This window comes from Mustelus asterias, chromosome 8 (genome assembly GCF_964213995.1).
Source record: "Mustelus asterias chromosome 8, sMusAst1.hap1.1, whole genome shotgun sequence".
Taxonomy (NCBI): Eukaryota; Metazoa; Chordata; class Chondrichthyes; order Carcharhiniformes; family Triakidae; genus Mustelus; species Mustelus asterias.
This window is the reverse complement of record NC_135808.1, coordinates 110,158,494-110,171,009: the sequence shown is the minus strand read 5'-3', so window position 1 is coordinate 110,171,009 and position 12,516 is coordinate 110,158,494. Positions and strand designations below refer to the sequence as shown.

The 12,516-nt window shown below is 41.5% G+C and overlaps 1 protein-coding gene across 1 annotated transcript in view; it reads left to right on the top strand.

The window, feature by feature from the left end:
- LOC144497446 (transmembrane protein 205) overlaps positions 1–12,516 on the top strand; it is a 14,313-nt gene extending 1,797 nt beyond the window's left edge. Inside the window, exons 2-4 of the mRNA XM_078218723.1 lie at positions 1,731–1,875; positions 3,361–3,524; positions 11,421–12,516. Coding sequence (XP_078074849.1) covers positions 1,755–1,875; positions 3,361–3,524; positions 11,421–11,723 — 588 coding nt within the window. The 5' untranslated portion in view covers positions 1,731–1,754 and the 3' untranslated portion in view covers positions 11,724–12,516. The remainder of the gene's footprint in view (positions 1–1,730; positions 1,876–3,360; positions 3,525–11,420) is intronic.

Here is a 12,516-nt window from a genome sequence, read left to right as displayed (position 1 = left end):
GTGACCCCTCGTGATCGTCACCTCCGACCTGGGAAAAAGCTTCCCACTGTTCACCCTATCTATACCCTTCATAATCTTGTATACCTCTATTAGATCTCCCCTCATTCTCCGTCTTTCCAAGGAGAACAACCCCAGTCTATCCAATCTCTCCTCATAGCTAAGACCCTCCATACCAGGCAACATCCTGGTAAACCTTCTCTGCACTCTCTCCAATGCCTCCACGTCCTTCTGGTAGTGCGGCGACCAGAACTGGACGCAGTACTCCAAATGTGGCCTAACCAACGTTCTATACAACTGCAACATCAGACCCCAACTTTTATACTCTATACCCCGTCCTATAAAGGCAAGCATGCCATATGCCTTATTCACTACCTTCTCCACCTGTGACGTCACCTTCAAGGATCTGTGGACTTGCACACCCAGGTCCCTCTGCGTATCTACACCCTTTATGGTTCTGCCATTTATCGTATTGCTCCCCACTACATTAGTTCTACCAAAATGCATCACTTCGCATTTATCTGGATTGAACTCCATCTGCCATTTCTTTGCCCAAATTTCCAGCCTATCTATATCCTTCTGTAGCCTCTGACAATGTTCCTCACTATCTGCAAGTCCAGCCATTTTCGTGTCATCCGCAAACTTACTGATCACCCCAGTTACACCACCTTCCAGATCGTTTATATAAATCACAAACAGCAGAGGTCCCAATACAGAGCCCTGCGGAACACCACTAGTCACAGGCATCCAGCCGGAAAAAGACCCTTCCACTACCACCCTCTGTCTTCTGTGACCAAGCCAGTCCTCCACCCATCTAGCCACCTCCCCCTTTATCCCATGAGATCCAACCTTTTGCACCAACCTACCATGAGGGACTTTGTCAAACGCTTTACTAAAGTCCATATAGACGACATCCACGGCCCTTCCCTCATCAACCATTCTAGTCACTTCTTCAAAAAAGACTAGGCACTGGTGTTATGGAGATGAAATCAGATAATCTCCTTCGATCAGGGTGAATAAGGACCCCAGAGTTTCTAAGATGGAGTTGGGGCTAGGGTGCTTGCATTTCTGGCAGGATCAATCAATTTTGAAAAATCTAAATAATGTTGCCAAGTGTTAGTGTATAGACTAGGATGAGATACTAGAATAGAAATGGCTATATGAAGCAGAAGGAAAAGCTATTGCAGAAGATCTGATGACTAAACTGGGTCAGGCAGGATCATGTTTACATTGAATTACATGGAATATTTAGCACAGACAGGCCATTCAGCCCACTGAGAGCATTCTGGCATTTATACTCCATTCCAACCTCCTATCCTTTGTCATCTAACTCTTAGACCTACTTCCTCCCTCTCCCTCAGAGGCTTACCAGCTTCTTCTAAAATATTTGCTTCGATGACTCCGTGGTAGCAAGTTCCACGTTTTCACCACTCGAGGTGAAGATATCTCTTCTGAATTTGCTATTTGATTTCTTGGTGACAATTTAATATTGAGGGCCTCTTGTTTTACATTTCTCCACAAGTGAAAACACTTTCTCTTTGTCAACTCTTTATCAACACCTTTCATAATTTTAAAGACCTCTATTAGTTTCTTCAGAATTTATTCTAGAAGGCACATATCTTTTGCAAATATATATTTTGCCTTTTGTCGATCACAGATTGTGTCAAAGATAACCATTTTGGTTTAACTTTCTTTTGGCACTTACCTTGCATGTCTTCTCTAATTTGGTGCAGGGTTTCTTCCTCCTTGGTTGTGTGATGCCATCTGCACCAATTGCCATGGCTACTGAAGGAGAACCTACAACGTTTGCCAAACTTCTGCACCTTATGTTCCTGTCTACCTTCTGGGGAATGCAGATATGGGTGACATTTATATCAGGTAAGTTCCTTTCTTTTACTGTAAAAAGCTTTAAGTATTGTCCTTTGTAGCACATTCCAGACTAAAAAAACAACTATTAACAGGTCCAAACATGTCATAATGAATGTACACATATGTACCAGAACATTGGAGGTTGTCCAACACTAGGACTGTTCCTATTTGGTTCTACTGTGTCCTTTCCTGCATCTCAGAATCCCCTTGTTAACCATTAGTGAGTGTCTTATGCTCTAGAATCAGCACCTTTCCCCACCCCCCTCCCCTTCTCCAGTTTATAACACTAGTATGATTTTCATTTTGTGATTGTGTGCAGCTCTTTTAAGACTTGTTCCCTTACCAGCTTTTCCTGCCCTCAGTAGTGTACTGCAGGCCAAACAGTCAGTATTTTTTTCCCTGTGTTTGTAGCCATTTTAAAATCGGCAAGTAATACCCATTTAAAATGTCCCAGAGCTCCCTGCATTGCAGGTATGTCTGAACATTGGACCAGTTAAGTCATTATTTTCCATTATTATAAACTTGAGGGGATTTTGGGCATGCTTGGTCATGGATCATGGGTTGGAATGAGGAATGAAGGGCTACAGAAAAAACTTACCAGATCTATCTTGTATTGTATTTTGAAGTTCCGCAGAACAATTGCTTTGTAGCGATTATTTGTTGCACAGATTGTCCCTTTTCCTCTTCAAATGTTTATCTGCTGTTGAATTTCTGAATGCTGACTTGTACAGGCATGCTACGTGAAAACTACTGTGCTTTAAACTTCAGTCTGATGTTTAAGTCTTGATGTAGGCATTTACGTTCATAATTACCCTCACACCCAGTTTAATATTAGCATCAGAGAATCTATAATGCTGCACCAAATATATATTTTGTAATTACGTTATTGCTTTGATTTGATTTATTGTCACATGTTTTGATAGACAGTATTTTTTCTTACGCACTATACAGACAAAGCATACTGTTCATAGAGAAGGAAAGGAGAGTGTGCTGAATGTAGTGTTACAGTCATAGCTAGACTGTAGAGAAAGATCAGCTTGATATAAGTTAGATCCATTCAAAAGTCTGATGGCAGCAGGGAGGAAGCTGTTCTTGAGTTGGTTAGTACATGTCCTCAGACTTTTGTATCTTTTCCCGACGGAAGAAGGTGGAAGAGAGAATGTCTGGGGTGCGTGGGGTCCTTAATTATACTGGCTGCTTTCCCAAGGCAGCGGGCTGCAGTAAAGCTGCCTGAATGGTCATTCATAATTGCTGTTTTCAGCACTGCAAATATACTTGGGGTGAGTCAAGGGATTTTATGCAGAACTGTATATTGTGTAAATACAATAGTCAACAAGATAACCAATGTTGATAGCCTAAGACTGATTTTGTGTATGTATTTTATCCCTTATTTGAAGTTTCCTTTTTGCTGTTGAAGCTATGGTTAATATTGCATTGCTTTCATCAACAACCATTTATTCAGAAGTCCTTAGTGTCACTTTGTTTGTTCAACAGGTCTGATCATGGGCAGTAACCTCACAAGACACACATTTGGCTTCATTCAGAGCAGGCTCTTCCCATATTACTTTCACCTTGGATCGGCCTGTGCTTTCTTTAACTTAACCATCTTTGCAATGTATCATCCCAGTGAGCTGTTAAATGAAGAAGAGACATTTCAGGTATTATACATAGAGCTTATGATCACATAACAGAGAGTTTGGAATGGATGGGAGCATGTTGGGTTTAATGGTCATCATATTGGATGGGATGTAGCCCTTTCATTCAAAGCTATTGTTTCCTTTTTTCCGGGTCTACCTAGACTATGCACAAACTCTCATCAACTTGTTCATAGGTCCTGCTGCTTTGAGCAGCAATGCAGCTCATAATTTTATCCTTCTGTTGTCTTTGTGAGGTCCCTCATGCAGCAATTTGGCTAAGATGTACTCTCTAATGGGCCTCTATCTAAACCCACTATGATGCGAGTGCCGTACATTGATGCTGTCATCATACAAAGAAACTCAGGAGTCATTGAGAACTGCTAGAGCCTCGAGGGGATGTTCAGTACTGTTCAAATATACTGCCAGAATCCTACGAATATCCACTGAATTGTTTTTCTAGGTATACAGTGGAAGGCATTCAAAGCACTGTCTTATGTTCTACTGTTGTAGTTCCTTGGGAGGACCAGTAGAGAGAGACTCTACAGTATATATTTACAAAGAAAAGTACAGCATAGGAACTGGTCCTTCGGCCTGCCAAGCCTATGCCAATCATGGTGCCCTAACTAAACTACAAAAAAACCTTTGCCCTTGTTGTGGGAAAAATCCACTAGTAGTCAGACTTCAAGATTCAGAAAATACGATTTATTAAATGGAGCTCCATGGAGACAAAGTACTTGGTCTGTAGTAAACCTTCTCTCAATTGTATACCGGGAGCGGTTCAAATTTATACCCTTTACACAATGGGTTAGACCAGTGATTCGAAGATTATCACATTTACAAGTATTTAGCATTTCATGAATGGGTACATTTCCCCATATTTACAAGAATACAAACAGGTATAGACATTTAACATTTTATGAATGGGTCTATCAATGGCTAGTTTCGTCTTGTGCGGGTGCTAATCGGTTCCCTCGCATTCATATTTCCCGCCTTCCTTTAACATTAATCTAAACTCTTTGTTTTGGGGTTTCCTTATCTTAAAAGATGTCTTGACCCTTGGCTTTGGCTTCCTGAGGTGTTTGTTTGCTATGAGTCACTGTCTGTGATTTGGAAATGGCTTGTCTGTTAGGTTTTTCTGAACAGCAGGAGCCTGTGTCTGCTCTTTTGGCTTTCCCAGTTAACCCTTTATGTGCCAGGCAGCCATTTTAGAGTGTGCTTTCTTGTATTGCCATTTTAGAGTGTGCCCCCCTTGTATTTTCCCCCTTACAGTCCCTCCTTTTGGTCGGATTATAGCTTGGACAATCCTCAGACCAACAATCATACATTCACATATACAGGTTCTCTTTCTTCTCTCCTTCTTTGCTTCTTTTGATGTCTTTATTTCTTCCAGTATCTTCATTTCTTCTGACGTCTTCGGGGATCTTCATTAGGGGTTCTTCTTCGATGTACACACTGGCTCCTGGCACAATTCTTGTCAACATTATTTTAAAACAGGCTTTAAGGCATCCCACAGTCAGACAACAGACAAGTATAATGACAATGAGTATGATCAACCCATGTAACAGGTACGATTCCCAGGATTCTCCCACCAGCCATGCCAGCCAACTACCTCCTCTTGTGGGTCCCTGTCTAAAGTTATCGAGTTGCGTCCTGATGTCATTGATGACTTGTGTAATATTGTAAGACTCATCTGTGACATGGGTTATGCATTTGTTGCCTATGATTACACATACTCCCCCTTGTTGTGCTAACTGGTAGTCCACTGCGTATCGTGTCTGCTGCGCATACAATCTTAACTCAGCCATTTCTTGGTTGACAGCTTCCAATGCTTTTGAAGTGCTGTTTCCCAGGATTGTTAGCCCACAAACAATATGGTTTCTATTCTTAGCTCCAATTACCCCGGCTGACCCTCCTAGAGATAAAGCTCCGAGGAACCCATACCCCAGTGAGGATCCCAGTGTACTCGGGGTTTCCCAGTCAGTGCAGAATTCCCTGCTAATAGCCCGGGTCACTATTCTCCTCCGAATGTACCCCTTCTGAGGGCATGGAACAGTCAGTGGCCCGATTGTTAGTTTGCTCATACTGCCAATTGTTCAGTTTATTTGGCTTCCCGTTTGATCCCACCACCTGGTAAGTATCAAAGGGGTATGTCCATTTGGCTGAGCTTACGTGAGTTCCATTACATTGCCCGCAAATAAGCTGTCTTCCCGCGGTTATATTTAAACATTTTCGTTCGTCACAAATACAAATAATCTGTCCCTTGTTGATCCGATAATGTTGACGGACACACTGTGTCTGTACACAAGAATCATTCTTAGGGACTAAGGCATAGGCACATCCCCATCCCTGCCCCGTGAAACAAAGCGGATAGCTTGCAGTGTCTAGGCAAGCTTTTCCTCCCTCCTTTTGGGACCCCTCGCATGTAGGATTTGTGGGGTTTACAAGTCCCACACATCTCCCCTGTAAACCTCTTTTATATTTGCCAATTTGTCCCTTACAGGGTGTCTCTGATGTATCTACAGTATATAAGTCTTGAGGGGTCCACCCAGGGGTGGCTACAAATAGGGCTTCTACAGATTGTGTTAATGGGTAACATACAGTTCGATTCCCATGTAAATGTATGTGGGCTTTGTAAAACAAGTTATCTTCTAGCCCAGTCAGATTTACGGTTACCACAACACAAAATAATACAGTTACATATGCGATTACATACATATTCGCAACAGTTATAAAACTTAACACTACAATTCAATTTTTTACAGTTATTTCATTTATTAACCCGCGCACGCCGGCTCTTGCTTGCAGTCTTTGCCTGTGTCGAGGAAAACAGTTCTGTTAGTTCAATTTAGCTACTTATCTCCTTTGTATAATTTCAGCTGTGTCCAGTGCTTCCAGACACCTTTCCCTCTTATGTCTATACAGGCACAGGTGTCCCCACTAATTATAATTTCATGTGGCCCATTCCACTTTGGTGCAAACCCTGGTTTGTCAGGTAGTGTTTTCACTAGGATGCGACTTCCCACTGTTGGGACGTCAGGGAGCATTTCCAGCTCTCTCTCTGCGTCTTTTATTTCCTGATTGTCTTTTACCAATTTGCGCATCCCTTTTAGCTGGGTGCTCAGGTCCAGAACGTATCTTTTGATTTTATCTTTTAGTGGACCGACATCGGTCCCACCTGTTATGATGCTTTCTGGTAATTGCATCACCCGTCCTGTCATTAGTTCATAAGGGGTTAATCTGGTTGTCCGGTTTGTGGTAGCTCTTAATTTCTTTAAACTAGTGGGCAATACCTCTGTCCACCTTCTCCCTGATGTTCATATGTCTTTAGCTAGTGCATTATACATTTTAACTATATATCCCCCTTCCATAGCAAGCTTAGTGTGAATTAAATAACACTTTGTACTGGCCTTTTTTGGCTGCAGTTGGACATCCATTCATTTGTATGTAATCTTATCAAAAGACATCGCTTTCCCCATTAAAATCACATGCCATTCAGTTCCGATCTTTATATGAGTACTCTTACATTATCTCTAATTTGATCATTTGTTTGCGTGCAAGCGCTGCACCACAGTACTTCACAAAATAATTATGTCTTTATCAATACCCAATATAGTATATGAATATATCATACAAAGTTGGTTAAGGCTTTTCAGGATTTGATGTTATTCTTGTGTCTATATGGCAGTGCTATACTGTATAATAAAAATAATCAAGCGGCAGTTGTATCATACCACTTTACACATCGTAACCGTGATATCCAAACCCTTTTAATTCAAGCCGTTTCTATTTTTAAACTGAGCTCCAGATCGAAACCCCCGCACTCTAGGAAAAGTAACAGGCGCCGAATCAAAATCAAAGCAGGCACAATACATACCAGTTATTTGATTAGGAACATTTTGGTTTCTTAACTGGCTAGATTTTAAGCTTTGCAGTGCTTTTATATTTGGCAAACCTTGAACCTTGATGGCTCATGAAATTCCGACGGCAGTACATAATTTTAACTAGTTCAGAATACTAAACTATCTGACGTTCGCAAATCGCGATATTCTGCGACTAATACTGTATTTCACTGACTTGATATACTTTAAACTGATTCATAGACCTCAGTCTTTTGTTCCTGCTTTACTACCTTTCCACAAAATAACTTATTTTCTTCTCTTAACTCCTCAACTAACTCTTATAATTTCTACTTCAAGACAAAGGAAAGAGCACATGCTTCCTTCCAAGGTTTAAATCCTTTCTTAACATTAAAACATTAAAGCAAACAACAAAGCATCCACGCAACCACTTTGTTTAAACACACACACACACATGGAAGCTTCCAAAAGTCATTCCACGGCACATCCTTTTTCATTCAAACTTTTCATTTCAGACTGGGATGAGTGTAAAACATTCAAAGAGAATACAGAACATTGATTAAGACAATCGCTTTTATTCTTCTTTCTTCCAAACTGTAATTGACTCAAAACAGAAGTAAATTCAAGAAATCTTATCACTTTAATCTTTAACAGTTTTAACACTCTCCCAGCCCCCTGAGGCTAAACCAAGGTGCAATACACTGCACCCACTGCCTGCAGCAAACATTCCACAGGAACAAAGAGCTCCCTGCTCTCAATCTAATTACAACAACAACCACCTACATTCGACAAGCTACCAGATCTCACAAACACACTGAAATACAAAAACTAAGATCTCTCCTATCCATCTGCAGGTATGCCACTAGCCCATTCTACCAATTCATCGTAATCTTGGGACATAATCACTCCCATTTTTAGGATGACCTGGTGAGAACTAGAGAGTCCATCCTTAAAAGCCTGGATGAACGCTCGATCTCCTCGCCCTGGATTCCCATGTCCTGAGCACTCTTGGTATATTCGGAACAATCGTTCCCCATACTCAGAGGCTCCTTCTCCTTTTAGCTGCTTTGTGGTGGTAATTCTGCTCCAGTTAGTGGGAGCATTCCCTAAGACCCTCTGAATTTCTTCTTTAAACTGTAAGAAGGGTGCCTGTTGGGCATCTATTTCTGCTGTTAGGGGGATTACATGTGTCCACCGTCCCCCACTATAATCCTGCGCTATAGGGGAAGCGGGTCCACCTACTACCTGTCTCCATTTATCCGCTGGACAGGCTGCCCTGACCAGTTGGTGTATATCTCTTAGGTGTAATTGATGTCCTACCCAGATTGTGTCTAATTCCTCCCAGAATGTGGTGTTCGCGCTTCTGGTTTGTAATTTGCCCAGGGAAGCCATTATCTGCTGTCTTTCCCCTGGGGTAAAGGGTTTATAATTTGCCTTGCGTCGCGCTGCGGTCCCCCCTCTAGTTATGGGCGCTAAGTTATGTTCCAGCTGTTCCCACTCTCCTGAGGGTGCCGTTGGCCCTTGCTGGGTGGACTCATAAGAAGGTAGAGGATCAGTTTCTCCTCCCCCTTGCCTTTCTAAAACCTGATTTCGTTTTTCCAATTCCCTCACTTGGGATTCTAGTTCTCTAATTCTTTCTTTGTCCTCTCTCCATTTCCTTGTAGAGGCAATTGTTTGTTCAATTAGACCTGCTAACTGATGTGTTAATATTATTCCTATTTTCTTTGTTCTATCTCTTTTCACTTTATCTATCCATTTCTTCTGCTGTTCTAAGGTTTGAGAAGTATTCCAGCCATCCTTTTGCATTCTCTTTATTAACTCCTTCCTGTCTGTCATGTAGATTTCAATCAGGGAACCTGCAGGTCCCCTTTTAACTTCACTATCTGCCATTTCGCAGATTTCACTAACCCCGGCCACGATTATTCTTTAGTAAAGTGTGCTAACTACCGTAGGGACTTCACTACCCCCGGCCACTATTACTACTCTTAGCAAAGTGTGTTAACTACCGTAGGGACTTCACTACCCCCGGCCACTATTGCTATTCTCACACCGTGTTTTACTGCCGTTACAGGGTTTTAAGTTATACTCACGGCTTCCACGATTACCACTTCGGCAATGTGCTCCTCCACCGGATTTCGGTTTCGGTCAGAGTTGATCAAACTCCTGTTCCGCCCCGCTTTTCACCACATTGACAGTACAGTTTCCAACTTTTCAAACTTTCATGCAATCAGCTGGCACCTCTGCGTCTGTTCGCCACTACAGAGGGTGATGTTAAACCGACTTCTGCCCTTTTGTGCTTCACAATCCTTTAGTGCCCTTGGTGTCTCTCACTCACTTCAATTCCTGACCTTCACGTGGCAGATTTCTGCTCTTAATAGCCAGTCTAAGGCAGAGCTTTTGAGACAGGCACTACCTTGTCCTTTTTGTCGATCAGCACAAATCACAGTTATTTATTCCTATCAGCAGTTAGTACTTATCACTTTAACAAATACTATCACAAATACACAGTACAAATATTTCCCCCTTGTAAACCGTATTTTCTGATCCAGTCCGACTGTCACAGATTCCGTGATCTCTACCCCGGTTGCGACCGTGGCCAATCGGTCTCACCAGTAATAGGATCCTAGCCGACTACGCCATTTGTTGTGGGAAAAATCCACTAGTAGTCAGACTTCGAGATTCAGAAAATACGATTTATTAAATGGAGCTCCATGGAGACAAAGTACTTGGTCTGTAGTAAACCTTCTCTCAATTGTATACCGGGAGCGGTTCAAATTTATACCCTTTACACATTGGGTTAGACCGGTGATTCGAAGATTATCACATTTACAAGTATTTAGCATTTCATGAATGGGTACATTTCCCCATATTTACAAGAATACAAACAGGTATAGACATTTAACATTTTATGAATGGGTCTATCAATGGCTAGTTTCGTCTTGTGCGGGTGCTAATCGGTTCCCTCGCATTCATATTTCCCGCCTTCCTTTAACATTAATCTAAACTCTTTGTTTTGGGGTTTCCTTATCTTAAAAGATGTCTTGACCCTTGGCTTTGGCTTCCTGAGGTGTTTGTTTGCTATGAGTCACTGTCTGTGATTTGGAAATGGCTTGTCTGTTAGGTTTTTCTGAACAGCAGGAGCCTGTGTCTGCTCTTTTGGCTTTCCCAGTTAACCCTTTATGTGCCAGGCAGCCATTTTAGAGTGTGCTTTCTTGTATTGCCATTTTAGAGTGTGCCCCCCTTGTATTTTCCCCCTTACAGCCCTTACTCAGTCCGTATCCCTCTTCCCTCCCTATTCGTGTATCCATCCAGATGCCTCTTAAATGTTGCTAATGTGCCTGCTTCCACCACCACCTCTGGCAGTGCATTCCAGGCACCCACCACGCTACGTGAAAAATTTCCCCTGCACTTCTCCCTTAAACTTTCTCCCTCTCGCCTTGAACACGTGCCCCCTTGTAATTGACATTTGCACCCTGGGAAAAAGCCTCTGATTATCCAACCTGTCAATGCCCCTCATAATTTTGTAGACCTCTATCAGGTCTCCCCTCAGCCTCCGTCTTTCGAGTGAAGACAATCCTAGTTTATTCAACCTTTCCTTACGGTCAACACCCTCGAGACCATCCTGGTGAACCTTACCTGCCTGTTTTTTAAAAATGAGTTAAGAGGTTGGTCATTATGCAGAATGCACTAACCAGAGTTGAAGAATATGGTGTTAGGTTGAAGTCTGGTCCTTTATATCAATGATTGTAACATGCACTCAAACACCCAAGTACACTCAGCAGCATTCTCTGCCTATCTTAAATAGGCATTAAAATATCAAAACAATGATAGTTTATTAAATATGCTGTTTCTATTGGTGCCTTGTTTGGTTACTGGGGCTCTAAGTGAGATGTGTTTTCATAGTCTTATCCTAACTCCTGATGATTAGTGGAAATTTGCCTTAAACTTGATCATTAAATTAGTAGTTTAGAAGAAATATTGCCTTAAGTTTAACTGATGTGTGAGATGTAGTCAGCAATGATGGTTCAAAATGGTTACATCCAATTTATTTTTCTTTCAGATTATCATTCTCTTCATCTGTGTGGCTGTTGCGGGGCTCAACGCCCAATGGTTTGGTAAGATAACTTCTGAAATCATGGCTGATATGCACCTAATTGAACAGAGCTGTGGGCTGGGGAAGGATATTGGATTGTCAACCAACAGAGAGGCTTATAACCGGCTGAAGGAGAGTAACCCAAAGTACAAGAGGTTTTCACAACAACTAACCCTGTATCACAGCACCTCCTCTTTGTGTAACCTGTGTTGCATCATCTGTAATGGGATAAGTTTGTACTTCATGGCAGCCAAGTTATCCACATTATAAAGCTGCTGTGAGTAAGATTTTTAAAGATTCAGTGTCAAATGGTGGAGTCTATTTACGAGTCACAGGAACTTGAAATGTAAACCACTTTGCTGTGTTGATTGTGATGGTGGACAATAATCCAACATGATCTGTCCAATAATTACATATTTTGTTAACAGCTAGTGTCATCGCTTGAAAAATTTTAAACAGAACAAAAAAAATCAGTGAGAAACAGAAAATTTAAAAATCGAAGATGACAATGCTGCTGGAGTTATATCAACTGAGGTTGATCTGGGGCAGCAGATTTCAGTCCAGCTTGTAGCCGCATTTGGTGTCCCAGGCAATGAAGGATGTATGTCAGTGGGCTACCAAGCGTTTTCACACCCACACCCCCAAATTGATGAAATTTCCCAGTTTTGGGAGTACAACAAAGAATTGTGCATATCATAACCTTGTAAATGAACTGTACATGCTGATGATCAATGAGAATCTGTTGTTGGCTGTGCTCATAATTAGCCCAAATTGATATAATGCAATTGGAAAAATATATATACCTTTCCAAGGAACATATTGGCCTGGGAAAGTATTTTGTTCTATCTGGTTAGCCTAAAGTTCAAAAATGCTATATACTACTCCATCAACCATTTCATAGGTCTTACCAATTTGTTGACATTACATACCTCTCTAAGTTGTCTGCCTCTCTTATTCACCATCCTTTGGATAATCAACTTCTTTAGATTTTCTCTCTATATAATTGTAAGATGTAGATCGAATATATTGTATCAACAACAATAAATGTTTTTCTGAAGTCAAA